Source organism: Vicugna pacos, chromosome 22, assembly GCF_048564905.1.
Source record: "Vicugna pacos chromosome 22, VicPac4, whole genome shotgun sequence".
NCBI classification, from domain to species: domain Eukaryota; kingdom Metazoa; phylum Chordata; class Mammalia; order Artiodactyla; family Camelidae; genus Vicugna; species Vicugna pacos.
This window is the reverse complement of record NC_133008.1, coordinates 6,200,749-6,215,318: the sequence shown is the minus strand read 5'-3', so window position 1 is coordinate 6,215,318 and position 14,570 is coordinate 6,200,749. Positions and strand designations below refer to the sequence as shown.

General features: G+C 49.8%; 1 protein-coding gene across 1 annotated transcript; it reads right to left on the bottom strand.

Annotated features, from left to right (window-relative positions):
- Positions 1-6,540: 6,540 nt before the first annotated feature.
- Positions 6,541-11,596, bottom strand: FAM110C (family with sequence similarity 110 member C). Its single transcript, XM_006199113.4, has 2 exons — positions 10,459-11,596; positions 6,541-6,673 (listed from the first exon to the last, which is right to left on the bottom strand). The coding sequence occupies exon 1, from the start codon at positions 11,452-11,454 to the stop codon at positions 10,489-10,491; it is 966 nt and encodes a 321-aa protein (XP_006199175.2). The 5' UTR covers positions 11,455-11,596; the 3' UTR covers positions 6,541-6,673; positions 10,459-10,488.
- Between the last annotated feature and the right edge of the window lie 2,974 nt (positions 11,597-14,570).

The window sequence follows — 14,570 nt, the reverse complement described above, 5'->3', positions numbered from 1 at the left end:
AAACTTCCCTCACCCTCTAACCTTCACCGTCAGCTTTCAACAGAGAGGACCTTGAGTGCTGGCTAAGCCCCCAGGCTGTTTCGGATGCACTTGGCTTCTACAGGCCTCTGTTTCCATGAGTACCCTCCGTACTGTGTGCACCGTACCCAGAGTCTGTCTCTCTCAGAGGTTAGAGTTTAATTTCTCAGGCAGATGCATTTTTTTTAGAAAGCACTCCTCCTAGGAAAAGGCTCTGTTGTCTCTGACAGGGTCCCTGACACACGGTCCACTGTGAGTTTACTACTCTGACCACAGGTGCATCCTGTGAACAGGGTTAGTGTTGGGTGAGCAACCCCGAGGATGCTGGCAGAGTGGGTGCAGTGACTTCAAATCTGAGCTGTTCAGTCCAGCCCAGAGCCAACAGAAGTGACTCATGCTTCCTTTTGTCTCTACCTGTGTGGGGAAGTGTCGATGGAAGGCTCAGTTTTTCTTCTCGTCTGTAAAAGAATAATATTTGCATAGCTTTAAAATGCACTCAGGAGACTGTACATGCCTTGTCCTTCTCTTACTATTACTGGAAAAAAAATTCACAAACCAGAAAATGCGCCAAACTTTTCAGGACTTCAGAATCCATGTAAAGGAGTTAATCCCCTTTTTACAACTTAAAGTCAGTGGTTAGCCCTTGAAATGACTGAAGTTCTGCCAGACTTTGCTGACGTGACCTTTAAGGTCTTGAACTTCTTGTCCAGCCTGGGAATTCCAAGACGTGGGCGAGGCGGGCATCACTGCGTGGTGCGGGGGCTTGCGCTGCGGCGCGTGGGCGCCACCCAGTCCAGCACTTTGCCTGCATGAGGCCCAGAGCAGCCCTGTTCCCAGCTCTTCTGGCACAGCTGGCTTGCTCTCTGTGTGATTTTCCCTTTATTCAAAACTGTTTTTAAGACATGTGTCAGCTGATGTAAAATGATCAACATAAACGGAATCACAAGGGCCTGTCCTGCAGTGTGACTGTTTGCAGGCTGCTCTGAGACGTCTCCGGGTGGGAGGTGTCAGGGCGGCGTCACCCTCGCCTGAGTCACTCAGCGGAGGGTAATTGGGGCAGTCAGTCAAGTGATTCGGGAGTGGCTTCCTGGGTCAGAATCCTGCTTAGGTTTGACCTGCTGAATCAGTCTATGTCCTTGAGAAGCTATGAAATCCTTCAAGCATTCTGGCTGGCATTTACTTCTTAAAAGACAGCCTGGTACAGAGAGAATATGGCTGCCTTTGGAGCCAGACTCTTACTCCTCCAATGTATCAGTTCTTTGCCTCAGGCAGGTACTAAATCTCTCCATCCTCAGCGGCCTCGTAGGGGACACAGCGACGCTCCCAGGCAAGCCGCGGTGAAGCCCATCCTGCTGTGCCTGTGCTGAGGGGGCCGGGAAGTGGCGGCCCTTCCTGGGCCGTGGTGGCAAGCCCCTTCGCGGCAGCCGGGTCCTCCTAGGAGCAGAAGGACCCCAGAGCGGCTTCTGGCCTGCCTCTGTCCTCACCACGTGACCGCCTCCACCAGGCAGGAAACACCTCACCTCAGCTGCCCTAATTTATGGCAAGAGTGAAAATCCCCACCCTAAAGCCAAGAACGTACAGTTCTCATGTGCTTCCGCAGTTTTGGCATTTTCTCCTCCGAGTGGGAATTAAAGTGAAATTGAGAACTTGGCATCGAGAAGTGCGTGACTCTTAGGGTGCCAGACCTCCCCGGTTTGCCGGGGACTGAAGGTTTTCCCAGGACACCAGAAAGCCCCAGGCAAACACGTTCAGCTCCAAGGGCAGGGCTGGGAAAGAGCCCTGGGCTGAGCAGAGGGTCTGCCTCCTTGGGCCGGGGGCACAGGGTCTCCAACATCTCTGCCAGCTCTGGCCGTCTTGGGCGTGGGTCCCCGCCCGTCTCGGCAGAGGCCCTCAGGGACACACCCGGGCGCTCCCTCCAGGGTCTTCGGGTTGTGCCCCTCCTGAACGGCGGGTGCTGCTGCCCTGACTGCCAGGCAGCTTAGGGCCAGCCTGAGCCCTGCTCCTGCCTCCAAGGGCAAGTCCAAGGCATAGCCCCCGAGGGCACTCACGGACACAGCGCCTTTCCCGACAGCCGGCCCATGTGGCCTGTGACAGTCACCACTTACTTGCTGTCTTGGCTTTTCATTCTCTCCCTCTGTCTGAAAAGCGGACTTCCTCGAAAAGCCAAGGGAGGCCACACAGTCCCTTACTGGATCCAGACCAAGCCCTGCGGCCTCATTAATAACGTGTTTCATTCAGTCTAGATGTCAGAGGTTTAAGCTGGCAGGGTGAAGGGCCTCCAGGGATTAAATAAACCGTTTGTGATTTACACGCTTTCTTTCCCTGTAGTTTGACTGTTTTTATATAATTTGGACTTTGGGCTCCATTTCTGGTTCAGACAGATTAACCAATACATAGAAACCATAAACCATAAGGGTCATGTTGGAATTCAGAACCTCTCAGGCGCACTCACTCCTGCCCTTACCTCCCTGCGCTCTACCCGCCCTCCCTCTGAGTATTTCCCAGCTGTCACCCCGCTGCCTTACTGAATGCCCGACCCTCCTCCCAGAGCGTCCGCCCGTGGGCAGGGAGCCTGGGGAGCCCTGGTGCCCGGGCAGTCCCTGGTGCCTTCATAAAAGGATGTGGCCGAGTCTGCTTGTTGCCAGCGGTGGCTTGTCCTTGATCACAGCTGCTGCTGCTCTGGAGCTCGACTGCTTTAAGCCACTACGTGGACAGCAGGGTGTGGGTTCCGTGGATCTCACCCTTTCCATCCTGGCGCTTGTGATAAGAGCCTTGCTCCTGCTCAGAGCTGAGCACCCACAGGCTGTACCAAAGCCGAGACCCTGGTCTTCCCACACCTGTTTCTGCAGCCTGGGTTCTCACTTTCTAAGAGAATTAACATTGTACGCTGACTAAGAGGTGAATAGTTATTAATGGTTTAATACACTCTCCCCTTCAGAAAGTATTTCAATTTTAATGACAACTTTCAAGAAGATAACACAGACGTGATGATGTAGGGCTGGGGGCATTGTAACAGAGATAATGTGGAAATTATTATTGGATAGGGGGCCCATTTTCTGGTGTTTCTGCCTTTTCTCCCCATCAGCTGCTTCTACTTCCATGGCCCGAGTTCAAAGCTCCTGGTTGAGAGCTTAATTTCCTTGTTGTTCAATATTTCCAACCTGAGGAATTGAACTATTACATAAATCTATTTATTTCACCACTGAAAATGCAAGCCAAGTTTGAACACGTAGTCACTGTGCATCTCTTCATTGCTTCCATTTTATCAAATTTGCAAAAAGGGAAACAGGAAGGTAAGAGCCCAAGTTAACCTGAAGGAAGAGAATGACACCTGCTGTCGGACGGTGCGCTGGAAGCCACACAACACGGCCTCTGGACAACTTCTAGCAGTTACATCACAGGGTCTCCACAGCCCCGGGACGGGGGGCGTCTGTCTGTGGTCTTCACGGAAATACAGGGTGAATCATCTATTCTCCTCAAGCATCCTGTCTTTGGATGCTCGTGTGGGTTTGGCCATAAGCTGGCCTCGCTCAGTCAGAGCAGCAGTTTAGACGGGATGTCCCCGCCGGCGCAGGCCGACCTCTCCAGTCTAAGCAGATCCTGAGGGCAGACTTGACATAGGTAGAGTTTCCCTTCACTCATGAGGTAGCTAATGGGAAAGGCTACAAACTATGCTCCCATTTCTATATTTAGACCCACTTTACAACGATAATATTAACAAACCATGGAGAAAAAAGAAATTAAAGCAAAAGGCTGATGAAACAATTAAGGAAAACCAACCTGCTAAATATTCAAACTGTTTTTATTGCATTCCGTCTCCAGGGAGAAGTGGAGATTTTAGGCACCACATGACCTGCCTAGGTCAAGTTTTAGAATGTTTCCCTCATTTTGACCAATAATCTGTTCAGATGATATTAGGAAGAAAGCAAAAGACAGGAGTAATTATGAGCATACTCATGCTTCAAATTTTCACACTGTACAAATTTATAAAGTAATATTAATAAATGATAAGAATACTTTATTTCTTTAATACAGAATATATAACATTGCCCTCCTCTTGCAACTAGTGTGTAGAAAAAAATTCTATTTAGAAACTGCCGTAACAGTCGTCAGGGCCTGACACTTTATGGCATTAGCACAGCCACAGAGCTGTACTTTAAACCCACTGCAAAGGGCAGAGCTTGATAAAGCCTTCTTTTAACTCGTGTCAGTGACCAGCAGTTTAAAAACAGTAAGCATAGATCTAGAATGAGGAAACTTCCCGGCTACACACACACTTCTCAGTCCGAGGCATTTATTTCATAGACATGCTATTCGTTCATCAACAAATGAAACTATTTCGCGTTGCTCTTCCCTGTGAAAAGCAATGACAAGCTTTTTCATTCACACTGAGCTACAAAGTTCGATCTTCCCCAAAGTCACGCAGCAAATCGGGGTAATGCAGAGCTGGGGAAGGACTTGTGGCCTGAGGTGTGAGTCTGAATGGACAGGAGGGAGCTGGGGTCTGGGGACAGCCTGATCCTGAGTCACACCCACCTCGGTCACCTGCTCCCAGGAGTCACCACCACTGAAGTGAGATGCTTCTGGAAGACCTTGGTGCTTTTAAACGGTAACCAACTTGTTTTTACGTTGTGCATCTACTCTGTGGATGGTCAAGTGTGCACTATTTTATCTTCGATAAATCTGCCCTAGGTTTCAGTTCATCCAGTTTTGAAAGCAGAAAGGCACAGAACAATTTAAATTAAAATATTTACATATAAAATTAATGGAACCCCAGCAAATAATGGACCTGCTTACATGAGGAGATCCTTTAAGAAAACACCTGTCCTCTTTGACGTTATCTTTTAAACTAAGTGCGATCTGGCGAGCAGCGGAGCAGCAGCATCTTAGAGGGTCAACAGGGAAGGGCTTCTAAGGGCAGCGAGTCTTTGTCTTTATAAATAGAGTCCACATTGAGAGAGGTACACTTGTTAGCCAACAGAGCCCCCCACAATGCACACCTGTGACTCACTTCAAAGCAAACCCCTACAGTACTGAGCACTTTATGGTGCAGTGAACACCCTGCCTACAAAGTTAAAGATTCAATTAACCAACATATGCACAAAGACAACATAAGAGAGAATGATTTAAAATTATACTGATAAAAACTAAAACCATATGCAGTGTATGAAAAATATTTGAAGACCAGCAACTATGTAAAAATAAATATTTAAGTAATTCAAGGACATATTCTCACAGTAAAATAGTTACAAAAATAGAATACATCAAACAAATACATGAATATATCAACATGAATATATCAACTATATAGACTGGTTTATAAAATATTTTTACTATTGAGAAACCAATTTCTCTTCCCTATCTATTCTGCTAGTAATTTTATTCTTAAAGAGACATATTTTGATAAACATTATAAACTTTGTAAGAGTTGACCGAGTGACAAATTTTCTTTGGGTTTCTCTCAAAATTTCTCTCAGAAAGTTCTGAATCTGCAATCTGGTTACTCTGAGTGTCAGGAGCCAGTTCAGATTTAGGTTCACAGTAACTCCTTCCTGACAACAGTCTGATCCTGGAATCTCCTAGGCACCCAGAGACCTTCCCTCATCTCAAACGTCCTGTTTTCAGAGAAGGGTGAACTGGTGCCAAATTTGGGATGACTGCGTGATGGGTGGGGTGTGAATTAGACTGGATGTTGGGGCATGTTCTGTGTTATGAGTCCATGTTCTGTGTCAACTGGGGCTTTCCATCCTGCTCAGAAGCTGGGAGTGAGAACACACACTCTGCTCGGTGCAGAACACTGGTATCAATCTGATGGAAGGAAGTGCCAATATTCTGCCAACTTCCAAAAACCTGTCCGGGTGTAAGAAAAGGTCTCCTAGCAGTATTTCAGCTCTAACTTATCTTTCAGTGGTGCCTCTGCATGTCTGCAGCCCGGTGGGAGTGGTGTTCATAGAGGGACCTTGTAGCTGTCAATGATTTTAAGGTGTTCTCTGATCGGCTACATAAGATGATCAGTTGCACAGTTTGGGAATTCACAATAGTTCACACAGCAGTGGTGCTTAAAAATGGAGCTCTATGTGTGAGTGTGCAAGTGTGAGCATGTGTTTGTTCTTTGTTAGCCGCAGTATTTGTGTAGAGTGCACTTTCTCATTGTCACAGAACTTTGATTTAAATTGGGCTATATGATTGAAAGCAGTAACTATCAGGGCATTCATGCTTGATTTTCATGCTGTTTGCCTCTTCACTTTAAAAAATCAATTCAGATATTATTAAAATGTATCAAGGTACCTCTTTGTCAGCAAAGCCACTCAAAAAGATGTCCCTGAAAATATCTGCAAGCAGTTTTCCTCCTTCTGCTGCCCCCTGGAAGCAAGGATGGGTCCACCTAACACAAGAAAGTATCTCCCAGAGCTTCAGCTGTGTCATAACAGTCTCTTAACTCAGCTCCTTTCCGAGTTCTGTGTTCCCTTCTTCTCCACAGCATCTCAATTCTTCTGAAAGTGCTCAAGTATCTTCAGTGGAGTGCTTCATTCTTGGGAAAACAGCAATCTCATGGACGCCTGGGTGCACTGAATGAAACCTGGCAGTGAGGACGGCCCAGGGCCCAATTGTCCAGACACTTCAAAGAGTCTCCATGGTTGGGAAGACTTGCTTCCTGAGGGATAAGGAAAAAGCTATCAATCAACACCAGTCAAGGCAAAGGCGACAAAACCAAGCGCTGTCCTACAAAGTCTGGTCCCTGCAGTCTTTGACTCTGTGATATCCTCTGCATCTTAAACATCTCCTTTGTGCATTTTAAATTTTAAAAAGAAGTCAGCAGTAAAAACAACTATCATCTGGCTTCCTGCAGTCCATCTCCCTGCAGTCTTTTTTCTGGGGCAATAAAGAAAAATTTCTTTGAATGTTGGTAAGTCCAATATTAACCAGCAGAGTTGGGCAACAAAATAGAATACAAAGCAGGCAGTAGAAATAAAATTTTGAAGGCAGACAGATTCTGCCCTTTCCAACACAAATCTCTCTAAAAGTCCCAGAGGCTGGCCTGAAGACGGCTGGGCGGCATGGGGGTAGCCTTATTGCTGCTCAGGCCACGAAAATGTGCTCTGAGTTGGTGACTATCAAGCTTCCCAGCTCGTCAAAGAAGAAAGCAACAGAAAGGGAGGACCGTCACGGTCTGTCTGCTTGCCGCCCACCCCACGGCATCTTTGCAGATGATGACAGTACCCCCCGGGCCCCAGCTTTGAGTTGTCCCACATTTATCAAAGAGAAATGTGAAGAGAGCTGTGGAATGTCTAAGATTTTTTGCCTTGAACTGAACAATGTTCATCCCTAATTAATCCAAAGGACAAGGTACCATTCTCTTATAACAATATTAAAATCAGTAACATATGTTCTATGCAAAAGACAGAAAACCCCAAACCGAAATTTTGGCAGCCCTGTCATTTTAATGAATTGAAGGACAGGAAGATGACTAAACACCAGTAGACAGAAGAGCAATTTTCTTGAATTATACCCTGGGAAACAGAAAACCAAAATTACCCACGTGGAACTATCATTCACGGATCCTAGTGGGATTGTGTGCAGTCTACAAGTCATTCTCAGCTTTCAGTTATTACTTTTGAAAAGCAAGTATTTTTACTGCACGGGGTAATACATTTTTAAACTTTTAATTTAATTCCGGATGGGATATTTTTATTTTAATTTATATATCTCTATCTACGAAGGGGCCAAAAACCTCCATATAAAATGTGCATTTTCTTTTTCGTAGAAAAGCGTCTCTTTGTTCATCTCAAATTTTCTGACTTTTTCATGAAATCCTAAACTGAAAATGTACGGATTCCAACACAAATGTCCTGATAAACTAGAGAAAAATGGCAGCTTGCAGTCTTGCTCCCACATCTCCCAGAACTTATGGCAAGTAACCCTGTGGGGAAAGGCCAGCTGCGCCCCATTCATGCTGCAGGAGCGCCCCCCGGGGAGGGCGAGGGGCCCAGGCTCTCTCCTGCTCTTCTGCGAGGGGGCGTCCGGGCCCGAGGCAGCGAGCTGAGTGTCCCCAGGCAGGTCTCCTCCCAGGACCAGGGAGCTAGAGAAAGCTCAGGACACGTGTTTCCCCCCACAGTCCTCCAAGTAGCCAGCCTTTAGGTCACCTGGGGTGAAGTTCAAAGAGCTTGAGCTGTTTTGGGTCGAGGGGAGTCAATTTGTGGAGAAACTCTTCTCATTACTGATGACAACCAATGACATACAGAAAGTTAAGCAGGTTCTGTGTGAAACTGGTCTCCTTTCTCTGAGCAATAAGGCAGGTGACACCGTCCCTGGAGCGAACAAACAGGACTCCATGGGGCGGGGGGTAAGTGAGCCTGTTTTCCAGCACAGCTTGGCCCTGGGCAGCTGCTTCCTAACCCTGTGTCACTCCCACTCTTGCCTCAACCACTTTTCTTTGTCATAGAAGTGAAAGTTCTTACAGGCAAACGACCTGCCATGGGCTCAGACCTAAAAGGAAAGGTAACTTGGAAAGTTACCTCACGGGCTGAATCCTAAATTGTCTTTCAGGCTCTGACACTGGAGAACTGAGAGTGACGGTGGGCCTGGGTCCAGAGGGGTCAGCGGAGGCTGCTTTTATTTTTACAGTGTCCCAGGTTTTATTTTTCGTTTGTGCACCACTGTGTTGCTCCAGCACTACTTGCACCACTAATTTTGCCTACACTTTTTGCATAAAATACAGTGCACTCTGGCCGGCTGGAAGGAGCTTATTTGTAAGTTTACTTTTTGCATACTCCAATAGATGACAGTTCTTTTGTTTTCCTTCTCTGGGTTCCAATCGCAAGACACATTCATACAGATTACCGACTGTAGTCATAAAGTGTAGAAGTTGGAAACCGCTTGCTATCTGCCTTCATTTTATGAACAATGGAAACCTAATCTAAAAGTGTGAGAGTGACTAACAGAAGTGGCTAATGGAAGACAGGCCTCCCAGTTCCCCAGGGAGTGCCCCATCTTCTCTCCGGTGTCCCTCCAGGACCCTGCTGGCCCCTGCACCTTCCCCTCTCCACACCAAGGTGTTCATGGCTGACCCTACCCTTTGCACCATCTATTGATCTCCGTTCCCAAGACAACTGGTGAAAAGTACAAATTAATGTATTGCTTTTAGTTTAAAGTCTGAGTGTCTACATATTTTGCTTGGGGACTTACGCTAGTGGAAATGCAGTAATTCCCAAAAACTGTAAGGAAGAACTTAAGTCATGATCTTTCTGAGTTAGAGTAACAGTGAATTTGTCTCTTCTTGTGAATTGTCACATATGTACTAAGACCATGGCCATTCAGGGAAGTTACGCCTTTTTCCGTCCTCAAACACAGGTGAGCTGTGTATCAACACGACTTGTGGCAGACTCCCCCACCGTGCTGAAGACTAACACGGTGTCTCCAATTAGTTTATATTACGGGCAGACAAAATACTTCCACCACATGAATTTTTAAAACATCTGTAGCAAGCTGTCAGTGACTGGCAAGAGAAAACAAAATGTTGCAATGCTTAAAATGTGGTTCTCAGAGAGAACCCTGAAAAGGTGGCTCCACTTCTCCCTTCACTACCCTCTGAAATGCGTCTCCAGAGGTGACAGTGAGTAGTTTCTGTGAAAAAGAACTTGAGATCAGCCCTGTGCCCTGATGTCCAACTTGAAGAAGTTTATCTCCCATATTATCATCAAAGACAAATCCAACATAGAATCACCGCTGAGGGGAACTCTAAGCTACCAGTTATGAACTAGCCCAGCCCCTAGTTCAACAAATTGAAGCGCCTTCTTGTGAATAAAGCTGCTCCAGAGACTCCTTAGAAAGGTCTCAAAACAATTTGAACACAATTTAGCCAACTGAGATCTTTGCAGCCAAGTGAACGCTGAACTGCTGATGAGATCCTGTGGAGAGTTCTGCCTCTCTCCCACTTTGGTAAAGGCTTCTAGGAAGTGCACAGAGCCTTCCTTTCTGCTGGGGCGGGGGGGGGGTGGTGGCAGCCCCGCCAGCCGCAGGGGGACAGTCGTCTCTGATAGAAGCACAGGGCCCAAAGGTCAATTCAGGCAGGAACCCCGGCTCTTAGGATATTTTCAACGCAGGATAACGGCAGAGATGTAAAACTACTAGAGTATTAATAATTCCAATTTCTCCTCTTTTTACAATAATAAACCAACTGGGATGGCGTTACTGTTCAGACCTGCCTTTCCAGGCAGTCAGACGCGCACATTCCAGGAAAGACTGCAGGACCTGCGGGGGACCCGGCCTGGTAGCCCTTCTGTCCTCGGCAGCGCCCGCTCCCACGCAGGAGCCTCTGCGTCTCCACCTCTAGGGTCCCCCACTAGTTCAGAGGACTGGATCACCCAGCTTGGTGGCACTCACCACGCCGTCACACACGCGCGCACACAGACACCCCTCCCGGGCTTTCTGGACGCACACCTTGGTCCGGGTCTCCCCGAGGGCGGGCGGTCACGCCGGGCCCTGCAGCCCCTGGCTGGGGGTCTCCTTGGCCTTCTTACAGGTGTACAGCCACTTGATGATGCGGGCGTTCCTCTCGACCACCGAGGTGGTGCTGGGCACCTGCTCCGTCAGCTCCTCCTCCTGCAGCCCCTCGTCGCCGCCGCTGTGTCGGGAGAAGCCGCTGTCGGAGGTGGCGACGCTCACGCTGCGGACCTTGAGGGCGACACGGTCCGAGCCGGCGGAGAAGTTCTCCCTCCCGAGCGCCTCCACCACCTCGGGCTCCAGGCCACAGTACTGGAAGAAGGTGTCAAATTCGGTCAAGGACGCGGAGTAGCGGGAGCTGAGGTCGGACTGCGAGCGCTGCAGCCCCCGGCGCCTCGCCCCTCGCAGCTCCGGGGGCCCGGGAGCAGCCGGAACTCCGGGCGGCGCGCCGACCCGCAGGGCGGGCGCCTGGGGCTCGGAGGGCCGTGGGACTTCAGGGGCCGCTATGGGGCCGGGCTCGGCCTGGGCGGCCACCTCGTCCCCGGCCCTGCCCTCCCCTCCCACCCGGGACATCCCGGGGGGCACCGGCGTCTTGTCCTTGCCTGGCCCCTGGAAGAGCTTCTTCACCAGGCTCCCCCTGGGGCTGTCGGCTCCCGGGCCCCGGGCGAAGTCGCATTTCTGTCGGTAGATGACCAGCGAGTCTGGCCTCAGCGGCTTCCGCGCTATGGTCCTGCGCGCCACGGGCCCGGGGACGCGGGCCGGGGGCCGAGGGTCGCCCGCCTGCCCTTTGCTCGCCGCGGGGCTGCTGCCCACGCCAGCAGGGGCTGAGCCGGCCCCCAGCGGGCCCCGCACGTACTTGGCGCGGTCCGCTGCCAGCCTCTCCACCGCGCTCCTGGGTGTCGACCCCGGCGCAACCCGGGCCCTGGGGGCTTCCGGGTCCCGGGACAGAAGCCGCTCGCTCGGGGGCGCGTCCAGGGCTGGCTGGGCGCGCATCCTCGGGGCTCGGCAGGGCTTGGCGTACCGCGGAAGCGCGCTCTGGCTGCGGCGCCCGTCAGTCCTCACGCCAATTCCAAAGTCCGCGCTGGGTGGGGCCTGACGCCCGCAGGTCGCGAGTCTGGGCGAACCTGAGTCAGCACGGATTGGCTAGCCGCCCGGGGTACCCGCCCCGCCGGCTCCTCCCCCCCCGCCCGGCCCCCACCCCTCACCTCCCGCCGGGTACCCGGGTCCCTGCCCTGCCCGGTGCCCGGGTCCCCGCTCCCGCCCACACCCTGTCCTTGCAGCCAGTAGCTGGGAGGGCAGCGGGCAAATCTGCTCTGAGGGGGCTGCGCCCTGAGCCCGGCGCTCCAGAGCGGGGAGGGCCTGACGGCGCCACGGAGCAGAGGAACGGGGAGGGACGGAGCTGGTTCAGATCCAGGTATCCGGCGCCTCCTCTCTGCCTGGAGGGCCCTGGGTCGCCGTTGGACGCTGGCGTTTCCGGAGCGCGGAGCGAACCCCCGCCTCCTTTCAAGCCGGCAGGTGTCTCACGTCCTTTGAATTCTTAAAGTGACCTCAGCGTGTTTGGAATCTTTTGACTTTGCTTAATTTCCTACATCTCTACCTGAGCACTCCTCCTATTGTCAGGAAGGAAAGAATGTAAAAGGAAAGGTAACGTATCGTAGGACAGGTCGGGCTATGTGTTGGGTAGAAATAACCTAGGAACCAGGTAGGGACCTGGATGGGGTCCAGACTCTGCCAGCAGGCGGCCTTGGGCCTGACCAGACCGGAGCACCTGATGCTGGCACTCGCAAGACAGCAGACTGGCGGCGGAGGCGGCGGAAGTGAGGCTCAGTGGGTTTGGGAAAAGCCTGACCGAATTCCCAGAATGACTGCTGTTTTTACTGTAATCAGTGCAATGGGGAAATCACAGCAGGGAAAATCACCGGGGCAGTGGATCAACCTAGGAATGCGAGAAGTCCAGGAGAAAACATTTCCAAAATTCCATTCTTTCAAAAGTTGGACAAAGAACTAAACGTTTCTGCCAGATGAGTGACGTGTCCACGTTATCTCACCTCAAGGCCAACTGCAAGATACGCTGAGCTTTCAGAGCTGTGGTTGAGTGTGCTTGGCGCAGCGCGGCACAGCAGGCCTGTGGGCTGGAAGCAGGAGGGCGCCTTGGGTCTGGGTCTGATTTTGTTTCCAGAAACACGGCTTGAGTGCCAGTGGGCACAGGGGCTTGTGGTGAGTCAGCAGGGGCAGAAGCTGAATGGTTTCACCCAGGCTTGGCCAACCTATGCCCACCCACCACCAATGACCCAGGATCAAAGGACCACAGCAGGTGCCAAGTGGGCCTTCAGACCTTGAGTTTCCGTGAGGCCAAACCCCACAGCCAGTGATAGAAGCACAGGAAACCAGGTCTCCTGAGTACTAGACTACACGGGAGTGTCGTTGTGAAATGTCACACTGATGCATAAAGACAACTGTGGTCCTGGGAGGCTGGGAGGAGTACCCCTGTGAGCTCCTGGGTTGGACAGATTATTTCCCACAACAAGGCACTACTGGTGGAGGGGACCAGGTGGGAGCCCAAACTACAGCCTTTTTCTCTGCTCAGGTAGCCTGGTCCATTGTCAGTTAGAGAAGAAAATTCTAATTTCTTAACCCAGAGTGTCTCCTTGTCTTAATTTGTACTTCTTTCTGTTGACTGCAGCAGTTCAGAGAGAGAACTCCTAAGCACAGGACATGTGCTTTGAAAAACTATATCCAAACACTAACTAGGATGCAGTTATACAGAACAGCTTGGCTCTTACTGGCTAAAAACTTGAAATCAGGATGTCCTTCAATAGATAAATGCATAAGCAAATTGGGGTACATCCATGTCAAGAGGAGCACAATAAGCCACACCAAAATAGGCTTCTTTGGCATAAGGATTAATATGGTCTAATTACAAAAAAATCATAGAAAACTGAGTAGTGGTTGCCCCTTTGTGACTGATGTTTACATTTAATAGGAAAATCTTCATTTGTAAGGGTGTGTCCCTATTTGTACCAGAAGTAGAAGGCTGATTAAATCGCAACTAAATCTTGTCAATAGAGGAGTTTTGACTTAAATCTGCATAACAAACACACCCTTGTTTACTGAGCTTTCATGATAACCTGCCATAATGGACTTCCTCCCCCCCAAAGGCCTTGCTTTTGTTTTCAGCTAAATATCATATTTTAGGTGATGCCTTTGGCCATTTCAGGGAGGAACTCAGTTTTCCTGGGCACCTTCCCTGTATACAGGAGGTATACATGTTATTAAACGTGTTTGTTTTCCTCCTTGTAATCTGTCCTATTAGGGGCTGGGAGGTCTCATCCAAGAACCTAGAAGAGGAGAGGGAAAACAGCTTTTCCTCCCATACATACGCAATAGAATACTACTGAGCAATAGAAGTAAAACCCTCAACCCATGGAAAGACATGGGTAAATCTTACTTGTATGTTACTAAGTGAAAGAATCCAGCCTGCGGAGGTAGCACACAGTATGACCCTATTTGTGCCAATTATGGAAAAGGCAAAACTACGGACATAAGCAGATCATGGGTTGGGGGTTGGGGGTTGAAGTTTTCCATGTGATACTGTAGGTTGGTGTCACTATGAGTATGTCTAAGCCCACACATTTGTTCAGCCCAAAGGTCAATCATAATCTATTCAAATTTAGTTGTTTAGAGTGCAGGAGTGTTGCAGGGTGGAATACACACACAATGTGACAGAATCTAACGGTATTGGAAATGAGTAGAAAAACTCACAGTCCATGGTGGAGCGAAAGGAGCTGACCTAAGTGAAATTTGGAAACGTACAGAATCAATTTGCAAAGGCAAAATGGACCATTGTTAAACTGTAGGGTTTATATTACAAAGTTCTTTCCACAGTGTAGTAGCAAACAATTCTGAAACCAATGACAAGGTAACCTGGAAAGGAGAAATGAGTTGATAAAGGGAAGATGGTGGGGCTGTTGGAGTGAGAAGTCACAGATAAGCAAGGGGAGGGTCTTGTCCCTCATACTCCTGGATCTGAGACTCTGGGGAGGATGGTGTGGGGAGTGGACTGGGATGGGGAAGGCACAGCTCTTTGCCCTGGGCAATCCCAACAGATG

Coding starts and splice junctions, on each gene's coding strand:
- FAM110C (XM_006199113.4), bottom strand. CDS start 11,454: ATGCGCGCCCAGCCAGCCCTGGACGCGCCCCCGAGCGAGCGGCTTCTG.